Source organism: Nicotiana tabacum, chromosome 7, assembly GCF_000715075.1.
Source record: "Nicotiana tabacum cultivar K326 chromosome 7, ASM71507v2, whole genome shotgun sequence".
Lineage (NCBI taxonomy): Eukaryota > Viridiplantae > Streptophyta > Magnoliopsida > Solanales > Solanaceae > Nicotiana > Nicotiana tabacum.
This window is the reverse complement of record NC_134086.1, coordinates 87,812,852-87,839,565: the sequence shown is the minus strand read 5'-3', so window position 1 is coordinate 87,839,565 and position 26,714 is coordinate 87,812,852. Positions and strand designations below refer to the sequence as shown.

Below are 26,714 nucleotides of genomic sequence, written 5' to 3'. Positions count from 1 at the left end.
TTGAGAAGTGGAGTAAGGCTTCCAATCTTTCAATGTGTGATAGGTACGTTTGGATTCTCGGCGCTCTCTTTTTCTATTATGTCAGCGTAAAAAAGCGACGAAAAGTAAATTTTAAGAATAATAGTCAGTAAATTACGAGAAGTTATTATCACCAATAACAACACGTCTGTAAAAGCCCCATTAGGATTTAGGCAAGGAGCTATTTCCTTTCTCTTGAACCTATAAAGAAAAGTCAAGCTTACCATTTTACACGACAAAGAATTTCCAACTCGAATAAGTAAACTTGAACTTTCTCAAGACGAATGAACCAAGTACCAAAAAAACACGCATATGTATGTATACATTTGTACAACAATTTATCCCAAAATTTTGCTCGAGATCTAACTTTCAACGAACAAATTATGTATAATTTAAAGCTAAGGAACAAATTAGAAAATTTAAGCATAAATAAAAGTGGCATACTTTCATTAGAAAGTTGCACAATTTTAACAAAGGGTGATAATTGACCTTAGCATATTCTGAAGAGGAAAAGGGAAAAAGTTGAGGATTAATTGGAAGGACGAATACATCTCAATTCCCTTTTATTCCATTACAGAATCTGATGCAAAATATAGCAATTTTGGCTTTTCAGAGCCATAGGCCAACACTGTGACGCCCCATGGGTTCGGTTTAGGATGCCCTTAAGCTTGTTGGTCATAAACGCACAAAGCTGACAAATAAAGCTCCCAAAGCATGTCAAAAGAAAGATACCACTATCCCGCCTCTTTCTCGAATCATCACAAACACAATATTCTCTAACCAAAACCAGAAATGAATACGAATGTAATTCTAGACATGTCTATAGTTTTTAATTGAAAGCATTTTGGCTTCGGGCGCAGATGCCATCGAACAGGCTCTTTGCCACAAGATGGCAGTCTTAAAATCTCCTTCCTTGAAACCATCATTTTCTTTCCTTTCAAAATGTCAGGGAATTGACCTGTCTGCCCTTATTCCTCACTTTCACAACTTGACCAGTATCTTTTCCCAGTTAGCCAAAACACTTCTAATACCAACTAAAAACAATACATTTCATGGTGCAAACACAGACTGAAAAAAAAAAGAAATAAAGAGAGCTAGTGCTCATATGAGATGTTAAGTTATATGCCTTCCTTTTGAAGTGGCCTCACTATGCCATCAAGCAACCACAGCCACAACAAAAATAGATGTGTTGAAGGACACTTCAAAGATCTTACAAACTTTAATGTCTGGAGAAGACTAAGAACAAAACTGTGTGATCCATAATACTCTCAAACAGCAAGTTATGACCAGAAAATTAATGTTGAACTTTTTGGTAAACCCTTCTGTATATTTTGCAACCTTCAAATTCTGCATGGATCTCCCTCTCAGTCCTTATCCCCATTGGGTTGTTCAATACCCATCCATCACCATCACAAGGTAAACTTGGATCAACACTATCTATATGCACAAGTTTATTAGACACGTCATCAAAATAATTCCTCATGTCAACTGCCACGTCAAGCACATCAGATTGTATAAAGATCTGCCAACCATCAACTAGAAAGCTCAGGGTATAATGCAACAAAAAAGATTATGCATGTGATGCTTAGCAGATATCATAAGAGCATGCTCATTTTCATGCTTTTTGTTCTTACAAACATAAAATAAGATGAAAAGAAAGCGCAGTACGTTTATGGAATAGATTTGTAAGGAATTTGAAGCTAGATTTATTCAGACCAAAAAAAAAGGCAACCTAGATATTATAATTATCAGACAATTTGCTGGCTTTACCATCACTGCACTCACATTGAACGGGACGTAGCCAAAATTTAGTGGTTTTAGGGCATAACATCAAGGTTAGGTAATAGTAAACCCTTTTATCCATATATAGAGTAGATAACGACCTGTTAAAAACATTGTATTATGCTTTTCCACTGAAACCACCAAGAATTGACATCATGAATTATTGGTGACATCAAGCAAAATAATCACAAGTTTGGAAAAGGGGTCAAAGCCTAAAGGGATATGAGACAGTTGGAGCTAACATTTGGATACAAGTTCTCGATCATCTACTTTGCACAACCATGGACAAGTACATATGGCCGCATATCCCTTCACTCTCCTCTCCTGTCCCTGGCACCAATGGGAACAAGCGTATGTGTGGTTGTGCAATAGGTGATACCATGATGCTTCAACTTTAACTGGACTAACATTGATATATAAGCCATGCCAAGAATGGACATAGCTTTCTTAATAAAACTAGCTTTTAATTCCTCACATGAGAACATCATTCCCATGTTCTTAGGAAATTAATATGTTGTGTGCCATCTATCGTTATCTCTCTCCTTGGACTATGGACTTCGTAAACCACTCCATTTGCAGCAATATTTTCTTTTCAGCAAAATCTTTGCCTTCCACTAGCACCAAGATAAATGATATCACCTTCAAGCACTATAGCAGTTAGCTTCAAATTATTATTATTTGATCATGGTGACCCCTGTTTCACAACCAGAAAGGGTAACTCTTCAACATAACAGTAACATTTTGTATTTTAGTATGTCAACATTTTTTGATTGTCTCAACATAACACAATCATCTGTCAAAGCGACTTCAGAGAGCACTACACAGGAGATTTGTGGGTAATGGTACACCTTGAACAATTACTTAAAACCGTTTTTGCTGAAATGGAGTGAGGCACTGCAGGCACAACTATGTAAGCACACAGCTGCTGCACACATGAGAGCTCATCTTTTGTGTTTTTTCATTTTTCTTTTTCTTTTTTTTTGGGGGATGGGATCACAGGTCTATCTGGAATCCCTCATGTTCTAGTTAGAAGTTACTAGGATCAAGCATCCATTAGAGTTGTTAGCTGAGAGCAAGACAAGAAATATTTGAAAATGAGATGATGGACAAGACACAAACTGCATCAAAATCAGAGTCGTCATATATTACCTATGCCCAGTAAGAGATACAAATAGTTCTCATCACATTCTAAGACATCCCGGATCATGATTTTTTTCTCCTTAAGAAGATCAGCAAATGGTGTTATTGTCGAAATAGTTATACCATACAAGTCAGTTTTGAATTACTTGAAAAGTTCAAAACACTATGACACCAACTAATGATACACCACGCCCAGGTGCTACAAAGCCAAATAGAAGTTGGCAAACTGAACAATGCACAGCGACAAGCATCAACCAAGTATAGCAAGAGAAATCTACGCACACAGAATAATGATCAACTAATTTACACTCTATAAACTCCAAGCACGTACCTGTCCACCGTGTGCTAAATTATTCACAATGGATTCAACCAAAGGCTTCTGCACCACTCTTCTTTTATGATGTTTTTTCTTGAAGTGAGGGTCTGGACACTGCAGAAATGAGCAACTAACCATTCAGCTTTAAGTGAACAAGAAGGTCATTGGCCCATCAAAAACATTTCTGCATACTTCCAGCATAAAAAGGGAACTCACCAAGATTGAAACTAGCATCAGTGGTCCAGGATATGTAGATACAAGTCGTTGGAAGGAAACCATGGCGTTGGTAGATATGAAATGTCTGCATTTGGATATCCATTAACAGGTTTTCAATAAACAGTTCTTAAGTGGTGTATCAGGATTTTTTCAAGCCTTACACATTTTTCAGACCCAGCTCATTTACCCAGTACTCAGCCCGTGTGACCAACTGCACAAGGAAAAGATAGTCTCAACCATGAGTACCACAGTATCACATTTTCAGAAGCCAAGAGAGAACAATTACCACTATATAAACTGAATGAAAGCATTTTGAACAGGGCAAGCTTATTGTCGACATACCTTAGGCCGAATTTCCAATCCCAGAAAATTCTTGGATGAAGAATTTCTTTTAGCTAGCCACATAAGAAATCTCCCACTACCTGGAATATGTTTTTCTTAGATCTATGAAATTACAAGATCATAGGACAATGGAATCTAAAGGATGAAGGGAAGAGAAAAAATTGGAAACATGCGAGATATATTTTGAGACACACACAATATTATATGGGAGTGAATGTTCAGTAATGGATATCCACAAGATGAGTGTAACAGAGATGTGGGTGATAGAAAAACGTGCAGTCATATGAGATTGGACAAATTATGAATACATCTGACAGAGGGCTGCAAACAGAACACATAGAGGATTTCATGAAGGTCGCTTCAAATGGTACACAGACCACGAAATAAACCAGTATGTAGGTGCGACATGTATTGAAGGTAGTAGAAGATTGGAGTCTGTCTCAATAAGCATAAAATTTTTGAGTCATTGCACATTTAGCTAGGAACATAATAAAGTGCAAGAAAAGGATCCAGATAATCGATATCAGCCAGTTGGGATTAATGCTTCATTGTTGTGCTTACACTCACATTAGCTAAGAACATAACAAAATGCATAATAAATAATGCAAAGTTTTATACCGTTGTTATACTATTTGATAATACCTCAGACCTGATAGTGGCAAAATGGTTAAAAGAAAACAGTTAACCACCCATATTATCCACTAAAAATGGGTTGGATAATGAACTTTTTAAAAATAGGTCAAATATGGATAAGAACCATATTATCCATTTAGAAAATGGATAACCAATGGGTAACTAATGAATAATCAATGGGTCTAACTTTTACATTTGTAAAGCCACAAATTGGGGGTTCTTCAAGTTAGGGAGAGTAGGAATTCTCCCAAAAGTGATCATATGCAAGAAGTTATGGATAATATGGTTACCCATATTATCCGCTGGTCAACTCGTTTTTTATCCGTATTAAATATGGGTCGGGTCGGATGATTTATCCGTTTTTGACCCGAATCATATCCGACCCGCCCGTTTGCCACTCCTACTCAGACCTAACGACACAATATGGCATAGGCATAAATTGCTATTCTATTTGTATAACCAACCATCTTCATGCAATTGGAAGCAAGTTTGTTACAGATAGCTATTGGACAATAATAAACTACTAGATCTTATATGGAAAACACGAAATTTATAATGAATAAACCATAAGTAACAATAGAATGGTGAAGAAATCAAAGAGCAAGCAGGTTCCTACCACTCCCAATATCCACCATCAGAGGCAATGTTGCATCCCTGAACACCTCCTTCCAGTTCGGTACTTCTGCAGGAATCTTCTCATGATAAATTAATACAACAAAACAAAAAAGAACCATTTAAGTAGAAAATTTATGTTCTATTCCATCCTGATTTCTTGTAGTCTAAAGTAAGTTTCACAAATTATAGCTGGGGTCCACGGGACTCAATAGGAAGAGAGAAGCTTCACATATACAAAGAGCCATAATGCGTACCATGAGAGCACGTCGCAGAGGGTTGACATGCGGCCTTATTCGAAGATTGCCAATATCCTATTACATCATATGATGAATGTGAGTATAAAAATGCACACATATATTGCAAGAAAATCTCATAATAGACACAATTTTATCAATCCATCAATTTTGCCTTCATCGTCATTAAAGTTATAAGATTTAATCCAAATAAATGACTTCGTCAATAGCTCAACTTGACCAACTTCTGGCAATACTTAAGTCACAGGAATATTAGAAAAATAAGGACAACAGCTCAGTTTGACCTAACTTTAGGCAAAAAAAGGTTTTTAAGTTTTATGCACCTGGGTGGAATAAAACATATATACACAATCAGGGGTGAGTCATAATGAAATTACCATTTACAAGTAAATTTCGATTAAGGATCAACTGGTAACATGGTAATAATGGTACTAACTAAACTGGTATCCCAAAGAATATTTACATTGCCAGTGTGTATAACTTAAATCTGAAAATAAATAAGATAACAGCTAAGTTTAGGCAAAAAAAAAGGTTGAAGTCTTTAAATTTGTCAAACCTCACAAAATAAGTCAGAGAGATTAAGGTCAGCATATTCTTTGTGTACAAGTCCATTACTTGCGATATGGTGTTGTTCATCTGTCTCAGCTACAGAACATGAAACAGCTGACACCCATGTGCAATACTTGGAACGGTGGCGAGAGGGAAAAAGTGATGGAGTTGTAGAAGGAACGAATTTGTGAAGAGAGTATTTGAAGATGATATGGGGAGAGGAAATGAAGAATGAGGTTAGAGGTTTCTTGGGTATGGTGGAGTATAAGTAGTAGTAAGCCATGGCCACGAAATGCTCAAATGTAAGGAGGGATAATAAGGGAGAAAAATGTAGATAACGGAACATCCGGTGTGAATTAAAAGATTGAGAGAGAGAGAGAGAGAAATAGATTTTGTGCACAAAGCAACTCAATCGATCACAATTGACTATTTGAATTGGCATTACATCAAATTTGCTATGTGTAGCCATGAACTGTTGTCAAATTAAGATCGACGGTTTGCCTACCTTGTAGCGATGAACGCGCCTCACACTATTATACCACATTGTTTGGATAGTTGTTATATGTACTAGAATCACAAGGGTTTATTATATGAAGCCTTACCCTTCATTTTTACAAGAGTCTGTTTCCACAGTTCAAACCCGTCATCTCCTGGTTACATAACAACTTTACCAATTACACCAAGACTCCCCTTTAATGTATACAATATTTGAATAAATTATATTGTTTGTCATCGTTTCATGATTTCATGCACCAAGCCACCAACAATATAAAAAAGAAACTTGCAAAATTACAAAAAAAAAAAAAAAGATACGAGGTAGAATTATTATATAAAAAAATATATGGTAAATAATAAAATAGAACTATTTAATAATAAGGAAGGGGAGGGAAGATAGAAACAAAAATAAGGTAACAATGCAACCACACCAAATGAATCCTTACATAAAGTGGCATTTTTCGTCGTTACGTGACGACAAATTTAACGAGACAATACAATAAAATTTAAATAATAATCAAAACAAATATTGTATCTAAAGTAACAATACTATACTATACAATACAAAAGCTGCCAGTATATAGTTTACGAGGAAGCAACTCCATAGCATATTCTTCAATCTTCATTGTAAATTAAACTACAAATTGTGTTGATGTTTAAGTAATCAAGCTACAACACCATGCATTGTTGACTTTAATAGCCAACTTATTCAAACTGAGCTTCAGATCTACTTGATGAAGCTAGTTTCAAGCAGAAGAAAATTACTCCTATGAAGTCACAAACTTCTAAATTACGTAATATTGTTGTAAGCTATACTATATTCTTTGAAACAGTTCACCAGAAAGGCCATGCTGCTCCCAAAAGCATATCCATCCCAGAAACATATTAGAACACACTGAATTCCATCTTCGTCCATTTGCATCTATTTGGCTAAGGACCTATCAAATCGCGAATCTTAAACTATTTTTTCGTGATATCTTCCAGGTACCATGAAGGCCAAAACCAGTCCCACGTTAAATTTGAGAACGACTCTCAAACTTGAACCCCGAATGAATTGCCACAACTCCACCAACAAGGTTCTCGTATTCTACCTTTTGAAATCCAGCTTCCGCAATCATTTTGGCAAACACCTCCTGCATACAATTAAAAGCAAAAGGTAGTGAAAACGCTGAAGCACTTGCACAGATTGTAGGTGAATCTCTGGTAATGTTCCTAACATTGCTCTCACAGGAGTGGATGAATTCGGTTACAATATGTAAATGTAGTTAGAGTTTTGCATTGGTTTTTAGCTGTTGGATTGGGTTTGAGGAAGGACAAGGAAAGGAGAAAAGGGAGGGGTAAGGTTATGAGCAAAACGTTTCATTTACTTTCTGTGTCCAAAAGAGGACAGAATTTAAGGAAAAATAAACCATCTTTAATAAAATTTTGGTAATGCCCAAGGAGGCCTCAAACTTGTGTTCTGATTCAAATTTTTGGAGTTCACTTCATTTTTGTCTGAGACCTTCTTAGGCATTACCAAAATTAAAGACGGTCTATTTTCCTTTCTTTCTGTCCACTTTATTTTTCCACCTGCAATTTGATAGGTGGAAGTGCTGAACACGTCTTTTCAATTCATAGCCGAGCATCTTTTAAGAAAAATAACTTTTTAAGGAAAGACATTCGTCAATGATCACAAGAATTACAGTTTCACTGTACTGGGAAGATAAAGTACACTAACAAGCACAAGATAGGCATCTCAAACCGGCGAGAGATATGGCAATTCCCAGGTAGTGGCCAGACATAGCCGGGATTCACCAGGGTGCAATTACTGTCAACAAATTATCTGATGTTGCAACAAATGAAAGAAATTTCCACACGTAATACCTGTCGAGGGAATCGGCGGATGCTCTCAACCAAGTACTGGTAAGACTCTCGGTCACCTGTCACTAGCTCACCAACTGCTGGGATGACTGAGAATGAGTAGGCATCATACCTGAAGAAAATAAAGGGCATGCAAATTTGAAACCTGCAGAAAAAACTCGTACAAATGCTATCATACATAACGAACTCACAATCTCAAATTTCAATGCACCAAGCCCAAGGAATGTAGGAAAACCAGCATACTACGGAAGTAAGCTTGCATGGTACAAACAATGTTCTTTGCCAATGCACAACTTGATTTTTCATCAAATGACAGAGATAAGAACTGTTGCTAATATTGTCTAAATATTGATCTAATGAGCAAGGAATAGATATTTCGACTTCAAAATGAAATATCACAAGCAGCGAATATGAAGGCTTCAGTTTCAGTTGAGCAAGAGAATATATTGATTGTCCAAGTTCCAACAGGAGGTTCCACGCTGCTGAGGTTCTTGTACATGAAGCAGCCATTAAAAAGCAATTCAGAGTATATATCTATATAAACTTCAAAATAGGCCTGAGGGAAACATTTTATTTTATTTTCCCTAATTCCCCCGTACTTTGTTTATATTTGGCGAACAATTTCGCAAACAAAAAATCCCACTAAGTTGTCTTGGACGACACCATTAAAAGTGATAATCTTTGGAGCACAGCCACTACTTATCCAAACAAAGAAGGCGAAAAGGGGATAAAAGTTGAGATTTAATTGAGTAGGTTAAAAATACTCATGGACCTCTTATTGATGTGCTGTACAATTGCATGGTCATAATAAATAACTGAAGAAATATATGCCATCCAAGCTATGACAAGAAAAAACTTACAAGTCCTTATAAACTGGGATTTCGACGTGGCTTAGTTCAAGGCAAAGAAACCTTCCTCCCCTTTTAAGCACCCTGCAAATAATCAAAACCATCAAGTTTAGCATATTAGCCACCTGATGGGTTCTTGAGACAAGGAAAAAGGTATTTTGATCGCAACCAACCATATAAACCAAGCACTCACATGGGTTAACATTTCAAATCCTATGCATCCGTACTCTAAGAGATGGTAAAAAGGAAAAATTTAGCTCCTTGAGACTTGCTCTAACACTAGATGGTATCTCAAATTATCAAAGAGCATATCAACAACAACGACTACCACATGACAAGAGGGGGTTGGTCAGATGGTCAGCACCCCCCACCTACAACCCCAGAGTCGTGGGTTCGAGTCATCAAACAGCCAACGGAGCAATAGCTCCAAGCCTCCAACAAAGGGGGACCAAAGTGGAATTTAAAAAAAACGACTACCATATAGCAACAATACAAATTACTGTACCTATCAAGGTCCTGTGAGCTCCAACGCAAAAGGGGAAAAATTACTAGACTTGAAAGCTGAACTTTATTAAAGCCCCTATATTAACTTCTAAGTTAGGGGAAACATACTGTCTCCATCTTTTATACCACCATGAACTGATATAAGCTGGAGGAGACAACATTTAGAATATTTTTTAACCTGATCTGACTCTTTCAGAATTTGGTTTATTCCAGTTCTTTTCAAGGCACGCCTATTTATAAGTGTTAGACACAATATACCCCCGTTATCCCATGTGGAACAATCTAAGAATTTAAGATGTGTGAGGCACAATACACCATGATATTTGTCCAATTAGAGAGAAACGATCTAACTTAAGAATTCAATTGTCTAACATTATAACATGCTCCCACAAACTCGAAGTGGAAAAACCAACTAGCACTTGTTTATTTTGAGAAATAAAAAGTAAACATCACCAGAAAATGTTGATGGAAAGACGCCGAAAAATCTCCAGCCACTGGAATCTCTCCGTAAAAATTATTGCCAGAACGATGGATGGAAAGGGTGCACTGCGGAGTGGTCACCAAAAAGAATGGTGCCAATAGAATAATTACATGAAAGAAATACAGTGCCACTGGAGTGTCGCCAGAAAGAGCCGAGGGGCTGCTAGCAAAGAGGCGCCGCACCATTAGATAGGTCATCAGAAAGAACAACACTACTGGAACGATCTCCAAAAAGAATCACCATGACACCAGAGCAATTTCCAGAAAGATGCATGGACCATCAAAGCGGTTGCCTCAGTGCCGCCAAAATGGGTCACTGCAAAGAGGCACAATGCCTTTGTAGCGATTCTCGGAAGAGACATGGTACCACAAGAATGGTTGAAGGAAAGAGATGCTTGCCACCCAAGCGGTCATTGGAAAGAAAGAAAGCAGACGAAACTTTGGTTGCACAAGCAGCATAAGGCCGTACGCCGGAAGGTGAAGGTTGCATAAGCCTACCAAAATGGTAGAAAGTTCTGATAACATGTACGAAAAATAAGAGAAGCAAAGAAGATGCATTGATGAACTTGTGACATGAATAAAAGAACAACTCTTTGTATGTGTTAGATGCAACACACCCGTGATATTTGTCTAAGGTGGGCATTTAATAACTAAACTCATTTAACACTCTGACATCTAAATCTTCAAATAGAACTTTAGCTTTTCGAACAAAAGGAGCCAACGGAAATCTCCTCCGGCATCATGAATTAGTAAGATAAAAGGGACAAAAATCTTAGTGAAAATCCAAATCAATCTAGACGCGTAATGCAATCACCAATTGGAGATCGCAATGTGACTAATAGAGGTTGAAAGAGTTGTTAGATCCATTTTTTTGATGAAGTAATAGTTTTATTACTACTAGTTGACATGGGGAAAGAAATCTCGTGTACAAGTGGCAAAAAAAAATGGACAATCTAGACACAAATATGAGTCCCTGCAAATCACACCCAATCATCTATGCTAACCAGAACCTCATGGGTGCTCAACAATTAACCCAAAAAAAGGTTCCATTAATTTATATAGAAGATTTCTTCACCCCCTTCAAAAGCCCTCATTTCTTTCCCTCCATATTGTCAAAGCGGGAGTTAGTGGTACTATGTTAGATCATTTGGAAGTAGCTAGCATCTTTCACAAGCACATAATAAAATACGATCACGCAACCAGTGAACTATGCTACAAGCTTAACAAGATTAGCATCGACTCTATGAATCCTGAATGACATTCCGTTCTATACACTTTTTTTATGAAAGAGATTTTTGTCTGGACCAACCCTTAGGACCAACCGCATCCTTCGAAACTCGGGGATAATAGGCCCGCCTCTCTATCCTTCTCCACTTAAATACCAGGCTTAGTTCGCATGGCTCAAGGCTCGAACCATAGACCTAAGTCACACGTCCTCAACCTTTGCCACTTGAACTAAGCCCGGGGGGCCAGCCCGTTCTATACACTTTTAAGAAGAAAGAAGAAGAGAAGATAATCCAGATAAACATTCCAAACTCATAATGATAAATATCAAAAAATCATGAACACTCATTTGATCCTACAAATCAACCAAGTTATCCCTATCTAAATCCTTTCAACCACATACAAGAAATAAATATCTCAGTGAAATTACCTATATGCTTCTGCAATAACTTTCTCTATGTGTGTAACATTCCGAATACCAAAAGCAATCGTGTAACCATCCATTGAGTTGTCTTCGAAGCTCAAGGCTTCTGCATCTCCCTCCACCCAAACGAGAGACTTCTCCCGTCCAAAACCTGCATATGTTAGAAAAAATGATAAAAATGAGGTCTAACAATAGAATTCACTTAAACTTTCTCTACTAGAAACCCCAAATTGACATCCAACCATCCATGGAGTGCAAAAAAGACGGAGCAAAAATAAAGGGATTTACCTCTCTCTTCAGCCCTCTTCTTACCAACTCCCAACATGTTTGCATTGATGTCACATACATAAATTCTAGTATCTTCAATCAGGTCATCATCAAGAGCATCTTGCATAGCTCTGCGTTTGACATTTTTTATATTTTCAAGGATCCTGAAAGCAACATCCCCTGTAAAATAGGAAAGTTTTTCACTTAAGCGGATAGGCAGAAATACATACATAATTTATCACTACACGAAGAGAACATACTGAAAGAAAAACAGGCAACAAAATTTATATGCTGCGTCCAAGACCAACCCAAATAATTGAGCATGCCAGTGGGTATTTACGTAATTCACTGCTAATGCAAACGAATGTAATTCAGTATGTTCTCTTCGTGTAGTGATAAATTATGTATGTATTTCTGCCTATCCACTTGAGTGAAAAACTTTAACAGGCAACGAAATTTATATGCTGCGTCCAAGACAATAGGGATAAGACCATACGGAAGAATGAACCATAAAATGCTAAATCCCATCACCTAAACATCCAAGCTAAAACCAACCCAAATAATTGAGCATGCCAGTGGGTATTTACGTAATTCACTGCTAATGCAAACGAATGTAATTCAGCCAATCACAAGTTCAGTCATCGACAACAAAGTTCCAAATACATGGATCGCCTTTGATTGCTTATTAAGACTTATCTCTCCCTCCCCTTAATCCATCCCCCCCACCCACCCACCCACCACAGGAAAAAAGAATATTAGAGACAACATAGACATAAAACAACAACGACAACAACAACTAAGCCTCAATCCCAAACAAGCTGGGGTTGGCTATATGAATTCTCACTGACCATATTACTTCATACAAATTCATAATAATAATAATAATAATAATAATAATAATAATAATAATAATAACAATAATAATAATAATAATAATAATAATAATAATAATAATAATAATAATAATAATAATAATATTTCTACTAACATATAAATCTCCGAAAGGCTAAACAACTCCTAGAAAAGCATAAGACGTAAAGTAAAAGTCCTAACATAACTAAAACATATCTCAACTAATAGGTCTCGCTTATATAGATCTTTTTCCTTCACTATGCCTTATCTTTTGCTAAGTCTACACGGATCTCAAGGGACATAGATGGAAAAAGATTTTTAAAAAATACATAAAAGAAAGACTTATAGAAATATCGGACCATGTACTTAATTCAGGTTGAAATAACGGAAAAAATGGATAGACAGCTCCAGGGTTCAAACTTTATAATTCTGTTCTTTACTTCCATAAAGACAAGAAATTCTAGCTAGATAGTTAGCTGAAGAAGGTGCAGATAAAATGCAGGTCTTTTTGCAATGCTCTTCCATTTGAAATTAAAATAGAAAATTTTCAAAGACAAACTTTTTTACTTCTACCCTCTCCTGATCCGCTAAAAGCATTTTTGTTCACTAGTCTCACTAATCAATGGTGCTTTCATTCTTTTTAATCCAAGTTTTACATAATCACATAGCACATATCAATGTTCAACACCAAAAGCATCACCTGTTCCACCAGCCACATCAAGATGCTTCATTCCCGGAAATGGATTCAACTTCGAAACCAATCTGGCAAGAAACAAAGAATAAAGGAAACAAAGATATAATCAGGAAATGTTTCCATTTCAAATCTGATACTTTTCCTCTCTTTGGGGTGGGGATCTAACCTGTCCTTCCACAAACGATGCAGTCCACAACTCATTAGATCATTCATGAGATCATAGTTTGAAGCAACACTGGTAAAGACATTCCCAACCATCTTGCTCTTTTCTTCTTCTGGTACTTCCTTAAAACCTGGAACGCAAACCTTGAGATTCCTAACTATACCATAAACACAAATATAAATCTCAAACAAAGTAATGTCGACATGGGATTGTTTCAACCAACCAATGGAAAGATTGGGAAATTTGTTTATGCAACATAACCCCATTAGCTTATAACCCTTTCACCTTTAGTAGGGAAACAGGGAGGAGAACAGCCCACCTTCCTCACAGTCATCAATCACTCTGTTTAGCAACATCTCCTTAAGGGGCAGCAGTAAGGAGGTTAACCTTCTCCCGTTCCTATTTCTTTTAATTTCATCTTGTATTTCTGCCTTGTGTCTTGAAAAGTTTGACGATCTATTCGCTAATAATGGTTTAAAAATTTCCAAATTTTGGTCATCCAACTTCCTAATGCAAGAATCAGCTAAATATTTTTTTACCATTTACATGTGCTTCCCAATAGTGAAATGTAAGTGATTTACCAAAGATATTAGTCATCAACTTCAACAAATGGCTAACTCAAACAGAAGAAAGCTGCAAAAACTCATGTTTCCCACCCCAAAAGGTTGAATTAGAAAAATCAAAGAAAAGAGAAAGCTTTGTCTATGCTCAAAAACAATACATTCAAAAAAGTTCTCTTCTTCTAAGTTCAAGAACCATTATGGCTAAAAAGTCGCCTTCTCAATAAAAACCCACCAAAACTAAATCATATGGATCTTCGTTCCATAGTTAGATGAAAGCATAAGCAAGTTGTGCAGTAACATTCATTTGAAAAAAGAATAATCCTTATAATGCACCCACATACAACCACAAAATTATACAAGATGTAAATATGCATACAGAAAAATAAACAATAAAACAACAACAACTACGCCTCAGCCCCAAACAAGTTGGGGTCGGCGATATGAATCATCATTCCTTTCATTTAGCTCAACCCAAATCATCATCATTAACAGTAGATAAACAATAGTAAATGAAAATTGAACAAAAAGATTGAATTCTTTATGCAAGAGAATAAGGATAAAACTGACCAAAACTGGTGGCGTGGGAGTGCAATGTGGAGGCGGGGCAATACATTGAGGACAAGTTCTTTCTCCTCAAACTACGAGCAACTGATCGTACCAACGTCGCCATTACTGATTAAAAGATGATGTAAAAAGCCAAAAAACAACACCCTTTTGAATAGAAAAAAAATGAAGAATCAATGAAGACAGAAAAACACGACGAAAGTTGAGAATTTGGGTACCGCCTAAACATGAGAATACTGAGAGAAACTTGCTGCCGCTCCACAGACTAATGGGTCGGGTATAAAGTGGGTTTGGGTTCTCTATTCTTCCCGGAAAATAAGAGAAAATGACAAAAGAGTCCCTTATGTTTGGAGTAGATTCAAAAAACTACCTTAAATATATTTTCAGCAGTTTTAGTCCTTTAAGTTTGAGAAAAGTGAGCTCTTTTGGTTATGTCTAATGTTATATTTAATGGGACTGTTAAAAAATTACCCAGAAAATTGAAAAAATTCTGTCAAATCCCAAAATTTGTAACACCAAAAACTACATAAAACATTGAAAATGGACCAAAAATAGCAGAAAGTGCACTTAACAACTACACCAGACATAAAAAAAGAAATAGACAAAAAATAGCAAACACTACAAAAACTACACTTTCAATTAGGGCTGGGCATATATCGGGTAAAACCGATAACCCGAACCGTTAATTTTTTATTGGGTTATCGGTATCGAGTTATTGGGTTAACGGTTCAATAACGGTTTAGAATTTTTTTACTATTGGGTTATCGGTTCGGGCTTCGGTTTGCCAATTTTGTTAATGGGTTAACCGATAACCCAATAACAATTAATAAAATTATGACTTTATCCTTAAGTATATACAAATGCTAGGGCTTCAGTTCATTATCTCCTATTCTTTCTCAACCCCACTTTTCAGTTGCTTCATCTTCATTCTTCATAGACCTTACTAGTTACTCCTAGCATAAGTCTTTAGTATGCTATATGTGAATTCTTCTCTTTTTTGCTTAACTCCGGTGAGTTGTCTTTTCTTTTTTGCTTAACTCTAGATTTAGTTATCTTATCGGGTAAACCGATAACCGATTAATCGATACCCGATAACCGATATCTTATCGATTCGGTTATCGGTTTATCAAATTTGTAAATCGATAATCGGTATGCTAAACCGATAATATTCATAACCGAACCGAACCGACCGATGTCCACCCCTACTTTCAATTGTGAGTTCACATTAATCTTTTTTTTTCAAAATCTCCTTTATTAAATCTAACGGAAAGAGTTGTTAAATATTTAAAGGAGAAAAGAATATATACTTTTGCCAAATTTAAAAGACCAAAATTACTCAAAGAATATTTAAGAGTCTATTTTGAAAAACATAAGGGACCATCTTTCGTCATTTTCTCGAATAGTTAACGTCAAACTTTGGTTTCTTTATTTTGAATTTAACTTACACACTTTAGAGTTCATGATGTTTTATATGTTAGGATATGCTATAAACCATGCGTATTGTTGTAGTATTTTTTATGGAACAATTGTTTATTTGTTTATTCAATTCAATAAAGTTTTATTTTAAATAGATCATGTATTTATTTGTGTGTCTGCTACTTATATAGTCTAGATTTAGTGTATAGAGTTTAGCTTATACACGGAAGATTAAATCATCGGTTCTTATAAGTCATAAAGTTTATGTTCACAATCTAATGATGGAATTGGACAAGCCATCGGAATGGTTGTAGCACAAGATTAAATATAATTTATCTTGATTATGGAAATGGTTTAATTCCAACTTATTGTGCTAGTACATTTTGTATGTATTGAACGGATCAAGTAGAGATAGATATTTTATATTGACTTAATAAAATAATTTCTCTAGTCCATTCAATGTACTTATACTCTTAATCTTGATATAATTATTATTAGTTGTGTATATCATTTATTATTTTGATTTATTAAAAGGCGAGATTCTTTCGTGGGTGAATAAGCCTGGTAAGTTGGACAATGATGATATACATTGGCGAAGTAATAATTAGTTGATAGAATCCATGTCTCGGTTTTTTGAGATTGATCATACTCCTTTATGAAAGCTTATAAGTTTTCATGTGTAAACCCGGCCGGTGAATTTTGTATCCGACATATGAAATAAGTTAAGTGAAAGTCTAAAGGAAGTAATCAATAAATTAAATTGTCAGTAATTTAATTTGATTGGTTAGTATTTGAATCTTAACATGGGGAGTTAAATAAGGTTTTATGGAAGAATTTTGAAATTGAACTAAGGAGTGCAATTACGAATTTTTAGTAGAATAATTCGTAATTTATTATGGTAGAAATTAATTTCAAAATTTCGAAATTAATTCCATAATAGTAAGTCTTGTTAATTAAATTCTGTGGTCCCTACTGTGCCTAAATAATAGGAAATAAAAGGAAATATTTCCTTAGTGGAAGAAGAAAACGTAACAGGTTTTGGAAAAGGGTTTTAACCTAAAAAACGTAGTTATATATAAGACCGTGGAAGGTTGCTGAGGTCTTGCAATTCTGAAACTGGAGAAGGATATCGATTTGCTTTGTTCAAGTTTCAAGAGGTAACCCTACAACATTCGTATATGCTAATTGTTTAATTCACACGTGAATAAGATATTGTGATTGGTTCAGCTGCGATATATAATCCAACATTATACATTAGTAATATATAAAAAAAGTTACATCATTTACTTTATTGTCTAAATTAGACAATTAGGCTGACAATACACAATTACTCTATGTTGTTGCGTGTGAGTTTAATTTGATGGGGTCATCTTGTGTGTGCACATAAGTTAAACTCAGATATACTATAATTGAAGTAGTAGTATGTATAATATAACAGACTCACAGGCCTATCAAGTTTGAAGCAAGAAACAACCGTGGGAAAATGAGGACCACAAATAAAGCGGTTAAAACGTTTGTGGGCTGAAGAAGCCAAATGGGGGAAGATGGCTATGGCTGTAACATGGTCACCTTCCATTTCACCTTACACATTCATTAATGCTACTCCAAAACGCTGCTCTGCTATTTCTCAAGCTACTGACTTGCCAACAACAACCACTTCTTCCACCATTCGCCCTGCTGTTATTCTTCCGGTTTGCATTCTTTTCTTCATTCCCATTCTCACCCTTTTTGTCTCTATATTTTATTTCCTCCCTAGGAATCCAATGTTGTTGCTATTATCCCAGTTTCTTGGAAAATTGAGTTCCAAAGTTACAGCAACTCCAAATTTTGAGTAAAAGCTTGGTCTTTAACTGTGTAAGAGCCCGTTTGGCTTAGCTGATTTAGACTAGCCGATAAACATTAGGTGCTGAAAAGCACTTTTAAGTGCTTAAGTGCTGAAGCTGATTTAAAAAATAAGCAGTTACATGTTTGGATAAAAGTCCTGAAATAAACAATAAGCAGATGAAGACCAACTTATGGCTTTTGGCTTATTTTTGGCTTATAAGCACTTAACTTATAAGGACTTTTAATTTTACCAAACGCGTAGATAAGCTAAAAAGTGCTTATAAGGCAGTTTAACCAGCTTATAAGCTTAGGCAAACACCCTCTGTGTAAATCTAATCAATTATATTGACTATCTATTTGTTACTATGTTGAATTTGTTCTATATCAGCCTTCTGGGATTCTTTTTATTCCTTTAATGTGAGGAGCACTGGCGAGCCAGGAATTTTCTCATGGTCTTCAAACCGACAAAGGGTGTTCAATATATGTTATATGCGTTTAAAACCTAATATTTTACATATATATGCAGTATAATTTTCTTACGAAGGGTGGTCCCTTATCAAAGTGTAGCTTCGCCCCTGGGGAGGGACTGGTTGCAGAGTATTATTCAGACTTGAGCCATGGGTGAGGAGATACCTTTTGCGGTAACTGATAATTGGGTATATCATTTGTTATCTTCTTCAGGGGTTAGGGAACAATACAAATGACTATGAGAAGTTGGCTCTTATACTGAAAGGCTATGGAGTACCAACAGCAATAGCAAAAGTTTCAAGAATTGATTGGCTGAGGAATGCTGCTGGTTTATTGGACTCAAATTATTGGCGTGGCACTCTTCGTCCTCGGCCAGTGCTTGATTGGTAATAATCCTTACAAAATTTTATGCTTAGCAGCTATCAAGCCATATTCTCTTATACATTAAGGAGAAAATTTGGCCAGGTACCTCAAAAGAATTGATGAAGCCGTCAGTGAAGCAAAAGAATTGGCTCAAGGTTCTTCATTTAATTCGCTTTCTCTATTATTAATCTTAAATTTTTCGTTTACTTAAATTTGGCCAGCTTGTTAGGCTACACATTTCACTCAATCTAATAACATGTGGATATGGTCACGATAAGTCATTTTACTGTCTCTTTCTATATGCTGCATCTGCAACTGCAATTAATAATCATTAACTTAAACTTTCTTGTAGACTGGTTATGGTCTTGTTATTTCATTTATGTAGTATATAGTACATCTCTTAATACAAACATGATATGTATTCTGGCATTCCCGTTTGTTTAGACGGAAATATTCTCCTACTTGATCACTGACTTAGACCAAATTTGCGCATTCTGACATTGAACATAAGGCCACTATTCTCTATCCTATCTGCAAATTCAAGGTAGCCACAAGTCCAAACATACTTCTCCCCAAGAAAATACTTGATTTTGGTTAACCTTATTGCCACGTCCTTGTTTTTCTCTACTTCATTTTCCTAGGATTAAAACTCCAGCTTTCTATGCACTTCTTATAGCTAAAATAGTTGTTGGTGTTTTCTTTTACAGATTCTATAAATATGAGCGTTAAACCTTGATTGACCTACACAGTCCTCTTTACTTAACAGGGCATGTTGCAGTCCCATAATCCGGCCACATTTGTTGTAGGTGGGAGTGGAAGTTTAACTTTGATTGGGCATTCAGCTGGAGGATGGCTCGCACGTGTCTATTTGCAGGAATTTGGCTTCTCAGATGTTTCCTTGTTACTGACGCTAGGAACCCCCCACCTGTATGTATAAATTTATTCATTTATAATATAGTCACCTGGTGTATCTATGCAGCTATTACTACTAGATTTAATAGATGGAATATCTTAGGGAGCTTGTTCTGCATAAGCCTAACACTGATATTATTTGGTTTCATTAGGCCACCACCTAAAGGTTTGCCAGGAGTAATTGATCAAACAAGAGGCCTCTTGTATTACGTTGAAGAGCATTGTGCAAAAGCTGTCTATTCTCCACAACTTAGATATGTATGTATAGCAGGGAGGTAATATCAAATTTTGTTGTTCTGTTCATGTGCTTGATTTCTAGTGCTTCTTGTGAATGATCAATGATGTTTTCACTGCAATGACACATTCATTTCATTTAGTTCTTTTAATGTTCAATGATAGTGAAGGGGATTGTTGAAGAAACTTAACTGTCTGCTTTAGTTGCAATATAAATATGGCAGTATTAATGATGTTAAAGTTTCTAGTTATCCAAAAAAGGATGTATTTGAGTTTCTTCTCTCATTACAATTGAGCTTTGCAATAGTAAGCTATCTTTAGACCCCATCTTTGTTAGCTTAATTAATTTGGGAAAGGTTTCCTTTAATTTTCAACCACCCTATTTGGGAGGGTATATTTACTGCATAAATTTTAATGCTTCAAAACCTAATAACATGTGACATATCGTGGTTTAATTGCAACCAGCAAGCATAGAGACCGTTTTCACATGGCAAAACTATAATAACAGAAGTGGTTACTGGAAAAATTATGGAAGCTCCTATCAAAATGCTGATAGAACTTTCCAGTCTTTCTTTCTGATGCCATAGGATAGCCTGTTGAAGGAGTCGATTGAGTCTATATGATTTGCAAAAAGTGGCAGCACACTACAATAAGCAGCAGATGAAGCAATATGACATTATGCCAATAGTTGTGCATGCATTTAAGAATGAAACACCAAACACTTTACCGTGGGAATGAGTACTAACTTGCTTGAGGATCGCTTCCTGCTTGATCTGTTTATTGACATACAGACTGCCCGGAAGATCAAATTAACAAGGTCGTATATAATTCAAAATAAGCTAACACTATCTAAACTTTTTGCTGTCTATTGGAGAAAATATTGAGATAAATAACATGGATGATGTCTATCTAAGCAATTATTATAATGATGGTGTCCGGGTTAGTTTGCGTGTACCTCGGCTATTCCACCGAGTACCTGGTACCAAAGCTTAGGCAGATGAGAAGAAATCACCTAACATTTTTTGCCTCTATTGTGATTAGGAATCATTTCTTAACCTAACGCCTTATTGAGAAAAACTTAATGGATTTCACTTGTGTAGGTATATTCAAGGGTCTCGTTTCCTTGGTTCAAGTTCAACATACAGTTCTGAAGTGGAAGCTAGTGTTGACCAGCCAACGTCAGAGGTTGCTGCAGTAAGCAACACAAATCCAGAAACAGCTTCCACTTTCCGTGCACGGTTTGTTGGTCAAGGCTACAAGCAGGTTTATACCACAGGCGCCCTTGAGTTTGATATTGCTCAAATTACCAATCTATATACTCCTATCATTTAGTTTCAGTAGCACATGAGCACATATCTGTTATTTAAGTAATCTAACAATCTGATAATTTGTCAGGTTTGCGGCCAGGCAGATGTCTGGGGTGATGGAGTTGTGCCAGAAGTCTCAGCTCATCTAAAAGGTGCACTTAATATCACTCTGGATGGAGTTTACCATTCCCCTGTTGGCTCTGATGATGCTACTAGACCATGGTATGGTTCTCCTGCTGTTGTCGAACAATGGATCCGACACCTGCTTGTCTGACTGTATAGTTCATGGTAAATATAAAGCAAATTTACCCTATTATTTGTGACAAATGCATTATTTGTGGCAAATGGAGAACATTGTTCGTAATCACATTGTGAGCCAATTAATGAGATCTTCCTCAAGGCTGTTATGAATTACCCCTATGCTTGATTGCTTGTTATTATGCTTTCCAATCTTAATCAGCAGTGAGATTGACGAAAGTCATAACTTTCTATGAGCTGTTGAAATTCTTTGTTATCATGTTTCATTAACTGTCACTTGTGTATGCAATGGACAATACAGGAAAAGCATTCATTACATTTCACTGAAGTAAGAAATGAACATACATTGTTAAAGAGCCAATAGTCTTTCTGCTTCTTCCTACTTTACTTTTTACAAGATGTCCATCTAGAAAACTAAGCACACAAATTGCAAATCAGAGTTTAATGTCAAGAAGGCAAAGTAGTTTATGTACAATATCAAGAGTCGAGCATGGATGATTTGACGACTACTTCAGTTAGGCTTCACGAAATGAGCAGACAGCAACTTGGAAATCTCTAGAAACCCCACTTTGTCCTTCCCTCCAAATATTGTTTTGAGCTTGTGATCGCAATTGATTTCCCTCTTATTCATGGGGTCCTGCAGGCAGAGGAAAATTGAGAATTTTCAAGAGATGATACTAAGAGTCTGTGTACTATGTGTACTACAGCTCTAAAAGCAATAAATGCTTTGCTATTTGTCGAATAAAGACGGAAGAAATATTATTCCAATGGGGAAAAGCAATCAGCAATTAACCTCTGGAGAACTCTGAGCATCATTTCCCTTTATTATGCACATAGCAATAGAATAGATATCTGGAGGCAAAAGATGCAAATTTTCAATATTAGTTCTGTGACTGGTTTGGATGGAGTCATCTAAAGCATTTGCTAGGTAGCGACTTTATCTCCCATTCACTTATCAAAGAAAAGAAAAAGAGTAGTCCTATTTGACCACTCTCATTACAGAAAACAAGTTAAGAGTATAAGAGAGCTATGAGCGAAGCTAAGAAGGCTATTAGTAAAGCTGGAGGGGAAGCCCTAGATGCCATGTATCAAAAGCTAGGAACACGAGAAGGGGATAAAGAAATGTTTAAACTAGCACGATTGATAGAGAAGAAGATTTAAACCAGGTGAAGTCTATAAAAAATGATTCTCAACGAGTGTTGACAGGAGATAATGAGATCAACAGCAATAAAGAACAATGAGTCCGTAGATAATGAATTTCTCATAATGGGCCGGGAAAGGCTGACAAAAAATGTTCTGAGCCAGTTAACAAAAAACAATGGGAGACTTGACACAACTCAGTATCTATTTTGTTCTTTAGACCTGTTTGTTTCTTCTTCGTCCTAGCATGGCTTGAACTAATTTATGACCGGAAGCTGAGACCTGGAGTTTTCATGTCTTAACATCAGAGGAAAAATATATTAAGTGGAAATTGATCTCTATTCCTATTGGTAAATAACTCAACCTTTAACCAAGTGCATCATTCAGCCTTCTTGGAGCATGGTTGCCAAAGTTAATACTATATCAAATTTTTTAAAATATGTACATAAAATATTTAATTTTGCGGAAAGACCATGGGTTCACGTGCCCCATAATCTCCCTTACGAATTCGCCCCTGCTTAATATTGTTATACATTCACCAGCATATACACAGCTATAGTGTTATTTCTATCGGTGATGACAGTAGCTGCTCAACCTTGCTTTGCAAGTCATATTACTTCAGACTATTCCAATGCCTAAGTGCTACCAAGGGAAATAAACTGCCTTCTGGGCACAACCAAAGGTATTTTCATGCTTCAAGTTCAAATAGGTTAGGATATCATGAACCTAGAGGCTCACCATGCACACATTTCATATTGGAGAAAGCACAACAGATTTGAAATCCTTTGAGGAACTAAAAGAGTGCAGAATGCCCAAAATGTAATATCAAATGGAGCATTCTTGAGGCCAAACAACAACCTTTTAGTAGCAACAAACCAGAAAACCTCCAACACCAGAAATATTTTTACTGCAAAACCCCTAGGGATCAGTAACACTAGTACATTTCATTTCTATTTAATATGACACTTCTTCGTCGATTATCTGCTCCAAAAAGATAGACAACATACTACCGTAATTGACATAGCATGTTGAACACCACTGATACTTTTGAAAAATTATACTAGTAGTACTATATATATATTTCACCCATGTGTAAAAAAAAACTTTCTTTTCCTAAAATATATGTCTAGACAAACATCACCATATAAATTCTAGAATTATTCGAAGAGTAAATATACTCAAATAGTATATCTAGAGAGAAAAGGGTACCTGAAGATTGTGGAGTTTGATGTAATCCCAGATTTTCTTGACAGCATCGCCGCGAGAAGTCTCAGAAACTCCAAGAAAGCTATGAAGTGTCGGCGAAACAGGGGTTACCTTAAGAAGACCAGTGGGTCGAGCCGAAGGAGAACGACCCTGCTTCCCTGCTGATGTCGACGATTTCGAGGTTGTAGCAGCAGCCTTATTCTTGGAAGCAGAAGAAGATGCTGCTTTGGGAGATCGGGTTGTGGCTTTTGCTGCCTCAAGCAAAAACCTGCAGCCCCTGAAAGCTGCATGTCGAAGAGCAGACATTTTTACTGACTTAGCTCTTTTGAGTGAAAAGATGGGTCTGGGTGAGTTTTTCTCCCTTTTCTGTTCTATAGGCGAAAATCGTTTTCCCCCAAATTTTTAGTCCAGATGTCAGTCAAACTCCGCCGTTAAGAGCATAGGTGTAAAATAACCATACTATACCTCAATTCAGACAAAATTTTATTTTCTCTCTAGTTCTGTCATTTTAGTCGATTATATTTATTAAAATTGCTAGCTTTCTTTTACTTCACTAACTCAGCACACTTATAATTTATTGACAAAATAGTCTCTGGACCACTTAAATTTATACCAATTTGTTAGTCCGATAAATAAATTTATAAGTTTCTCATTTAAATATTTACAAACGATTTAAATGATGTGGCCCAAATACGTGCAAATCACGATACAGAGGCGCATGAATATAACAGTTTTAATTATAAAAATGTTAAAATCAGAAAAGAAAGCAAATAAAAAGGAAAAACAAAAAAGAAATTACAAAAGCTGAAAACTCTCACCGCCCCATGCCCTCCATTCTCCTCTTTCTTCATTCTCCTCCCTCCCCTCCCCCCCAACTACTTTTTAACAAATCTGACATGACCACAATTCAAAGAGGAAAATGCTGGTTAAAAGAAATTAAAGAACAAAATTTCAATTGAAATTTTCAGAGATTTTGAATCTCTCTCTAAAATTTCTGTTTAGAAAACGTAAAAGGAAGAAGTAGAATTAGAATTGGAGGATGTTGGGAATTTTCAAAGATAATTTTGGAGAAGATAATAAAAGATTTTATCTTTTTACTGATTCGTCTGGAGTTTTTAGATTTTACTGATTTTGTTTGTGTCCTTTTTACTTTTTTATTCAATTGGGAGTTTTAGAGTACGAAGGATGATGTTCATTATTGATTTGGGGATTTTAGAGTGGATGAGGGTGGTGTGCTGTGTTCATTGATGGATGAAACATGTAGTGCTGGTACTGGTGAAGAAGAAGAAAAGAAAGGAAAAGGTTTTAATTTTTTAAATAAATTATTAAAAAGAGATTGAGGCCTACAAATTACACATGTCAAACAATAATAGGTTAAGAATATGATTGTGTTAGTCAGTCAAACTTATAAGTTCATTTTATCGGATTGATAAATGGGTATAAGTTTAAGTGACCCAGAGGCTATTTTGCCTAATTTATTTATACTCCTTTTATCAGTTCAATTAACTACAAATTCTTATTCATCTAAAAAAAAATCTGACACTTTTCTATATATTTAGGGAGTGGTATGGAGAATAACATTTTCAATTTGATTTAAATCTTTTAAAAAATATTTTCCTCAAGAATAATTTTTTCTTTAATTTCTTGAACCTAGCATGAGGAAGGAGCGGAGTCATTTTCTGAAATTTTCCTATGCTCTCTCTCTGGTCAATTTGTGTCAAATTTTTAACTTATGAGTTCAATAATGATGCGTAGATTATGCATATAAACGATTTTTTGCCGAAAAATTATCAAAAAGCTAATAGAACAAAAATTATTAAGCAGTACCACAAGTTTGAAATCCGTAATTTTTATGCAAATACTAATATTTGAATTTGGATTATCACTAAATGCATGTAATTATATGTCAAAAGAGTAATGGCTGAATATTGGATTGTAGGTCGCTTTATGTGGGCTGACCCAGTCCAATACCTATTTATAAGATATAGATTTTAAGGAGGTTACCATAATCACGGTTAATAAAAAGAGGTTCAGAAAAGAAAAATCACTCCTCCCTCTTCGGATTATCTCTAAATACACACAAAAGATGATGAGACATTTAACTCGTGAAGAATAAACTTCGTTTCCTAGTGAAATGAAGTCCGACTTGGAGTAATTTTTTTGGTGGTGAGTTCAACGATCTTCGCTGCGTCAAATAGGCACACAATTCGTTGTTCTCGCTCCACGATTTATTCTTTCATTGGTATCAGAGCATAAGATTTATTTGATTCTTAGACTTTGACTGAAAAGATTGGACAGAAAATCTGCGTAGAATAAATGTTACAGTAATAGTTGATCAAATTTACTTGACAATATTAACGGTATTCACTGTTAATAAGAGAATCGTGATCGAACTCTTGTGTCTGTTGTTTATGATGTTTGTGAGAATCTTATTAATTTATTAAGGTGTTGTTGTTTGCTTTAATCCGTGTGTGGATTTGATCGAGTCCATCAATGATTGTTGTTGTTTGTTGAATAGTTTCGGCTTAAACGAACAATGTTGGTGTGGCTTTATGTAGCTTTATAAATAAAATCAAGAATTTTATTGCTTAGAGTTTAAGTCTTAAACAAAGACATACTTTTAAAGATTTTATGTGAACTTAGAGACTATTATAATGTGACGACCCGGCCAGTTGTCTCACGAGTTACCGCTCCGTTTCCCCTATTTCTGCTTCTTATTGCTTTGTTTATTGGTTCTATGTGTGATCGAGTTGGTTGGCTCGGGTTCGGAACGGATTTGGTAA

At 35.9% G+C, this 26,714-nt stretch overlaps 4 protein-coding genes across 9 annotated transcripts; 1 reads left to right on the top strand and 3 right to left on the bottom strand.

The window, feature by feature from the left end:
- Nucleotides 1-519: 519 nt before the first annotated feature.
- On the bottom strand, nucleotides 520-6,395 carry LOC107827439 (uncharacterized). Of its 4 annotated transcripts, none has more exons than XM_016654589.2 (8): nucleotides 5,932-6,395; nucleotides 5,317-5,373; nucleotides 5,064-5,129; nucleotides 3,815-3,894; nucleotides 3,634-3,683; nucleotides 3,473-3,557; nucleotides 3,272-3,370; nucleotides 520-1,540 (listed from the first exon to the last, which is right to left on the bottom strand). In XM_016654589.2, exons 1-8 carry the CDS (start codon nucleotides 6,332-6,334, stop codon nucleotides 1,313-1,315), a joined length of 1,068 nt encoding a protein of 355 aa, XP_016510075.2. In that variant the 5' UTR covers nucleotides 6,335-6,395; the 3' UTR covers nucleotides 520-1,312. The 4 variants fall into 4 exon arrangements, with proteins under 4 accessions (XP_016510075.2, XP_016510072.2, XP_016510082.2 ...); XM_016654586.2 differs by having other exon boundaries at nucleotides 5,064-5,139; nucleotides 5,873-6,392; XM_016654596.2 differs by having other exon boundaries at nucleotides 1,125-1,455; nucleotides 5,064-5,139; nucleotides 5,873-6,394.
- A 549-nt stretch (nucleotides 6,396-6,944) lies between these two features.
- LOC107827425 (2-methoxy-6-polyprenyl-1,4-benzoquinol methylase, mitochondrial-like) lies at nucleotides 6,945-15,149 on the bottom strand. 2 transcript variants are annotated; one of them, XM_016654580.2, is made up of 9 exons: nucleotides 15,022-15,149; nucleotides 14,807-14,911; nucleotides 13,680-13,806; nucleotides 13,520-13,581; nucleotides 11,989-12,147; nucleotides 11,707-11,851; nucleotides 9,081-9,152; nucleotides 8,224-8,332; nucleotides 6,945-7,493 (listed from the first exon to the last, which is right to left on the bottom strand). In XM_016654580.2, the coding sequence occupies exons 2-9, from the start codon at nucleotides 14,907-14,909 to the stop codon at nucleotides 7,374-7,376; spliced, it is 897 nt and encodes a 298-aa protein (XP_016510066.1). In that variant the 5' UTR covers nucleotides 14,910-14,911; nucleotides 15,022-15,149; the 3' UTR covers nucleotides 6,945-7,373. The 2 variants fall into 2 exon arrangements, with proteins under 2 accessions (XP_016510066.1, XP_016510061.1); XM_016654575.2 differs by having other exon boundaries at nucleotides 14,807-15,022.
- A 2,513-nt stretch (nucleotides 15,150-17,662) lies between these two features.
- Nucleotides 17,663-21,738, top strand: LOC107827413 (uncharacterized). The gene is made up of 7 exons (XM_016654552.2): nucleotides 17,663-17,910; nucleotides 18,725-18,897; nucleotides 18,977-19,029; nucleotides 19,681-19,801; nucleotides 19,939-20,061; nucleotides 21,121-21,283; nucleotides 21,416-21,738. Exons 1-7 carry the CDS (start codon nucleotides 17,764-17,766, stop codon nucleotides 21,599-21,601), a joined length of 966 nt encoding a protein of 321 aa, XP_016510038.1. The 5' UTR covers nucleotides 17,663-17,763; the 3' UTR covers nucleotides 21,602-21,738.
- A 143-nt stretch (nucleotides 21,739-21,881) lies between these two features.
- LOC107827420 (upstream activation factor subunit UAF30) lies at nucleotides 21,882-24,369 on the bottom strand. 2 transcript variants are annotated; one of them, XM_075257363.1, is made up of 3 exons: nucleotides 23,935-24,369; nucleotides 22,379-22,437; nucleotides 22,083-22,222 (listed from the first exon to the last, which is right to left on the bottom strand). In XM_075257363.1, the coding sequence occupies exons 1-2, from the start codon at nucleotides 24,235-24,237 to the stop codon at nucleotides 22,411-22,413; spliced, it is 330 nt and encodes a 109-aa protein (XP_075113464.1). In that variant the 5' UTR covers nucleotides 24,238-24,369; the 3' UTR covers nucleotides 22,083-22,222; nucleotides 22,379-22,410. The 2 variants fall into 2 exon arrangements, with proteins under 2 accessions (XP_016510050.1, XP_075113464.1); XM_016654564.2 differs by lacking the exon at nucleotides 22,379-22,437 and having other exon boundaries at nucleotides 21,882-22,222; nucleotides 23,935-24,361.
- Between the last annotated feature and the right edge of the window lie 2,345 nt (nucleotides 24,370-26,714).

Coding starts and splice junctions, on each gene's coding strand:
- LOC107827420 (XM_016654564.2), bottom strand. CDS start 24,237: ATGTCTGCTCTTCGACATGCAGCTTTCAGGGGCTGCAGGTTTTTGCTT. Junction 22,223..23,934: donor TCAAACTCCACAATCTTCAG/GTACCCTTTTCT, acceptor CTCTGCCTGCAG/GACCCCATGAATAAGAGGGA.
- LOC107827413 (XM_016654552.2), top strand. CDS start 17,764: ATGGCTATGGCTGTAACATGGTCACCTTCCATTTCACCTTACACATTC. Junction 19,030..19,680: donor AGCAAAAGAATTGGCTCAAG/GTTCTTCATTTA, acceptor CATTTGTTGTAG/GTGGGAGTGGAAGTTTAACT. Junction 19,802..19,938: donor ACGCTAGGAACCCCCCACCT/GTATGTATAAAT, acceptor TGGTTTCATTAG/GCCACCACCTAAAGGTTTGC.
- LOC107827425 (XM_016654580.2), bottom strand. CDS start 14,909: ATGGCGACGTTGGTACGATCAGTTGCTCGTAGTTTGAGGAGAAAGAAC. Junction 12,148..13,519: donor TGATGTGGCTGGTGGAACAG/GTGATGCTTTTG, acceptor CCTATTTTACAG/GGGATGTTGCTTTCAGGATC. Junction 11,852..11,988: donor GAAGAGGGCTGAAGAGAGAG/GTAAATCCCTTT, acceptor TAACATATGCAG/GTTTTGGACGGGAGAAGTCT.
- LOC107827439 (XM_016654586.2), bottom strand. CDS start 6,334: ATGGCTACACATAGCAAATTTGATGTAATGCCAATTCAAATAGTCAAT. Junction 5,374..5,872: donor TCTCTGACTTATTTTGTGAG/GTTTGACAAATT, acceptor ATGATGTAATAG/GATATTGGCAATCTTCGAAT. Junction 3,895..5,063: donor GATGGTGGATATTGGGAGTG/GTAGGAACCTGC, acceptor AACATATTCCAG/GTAGTGGGAGATTTCTTATG.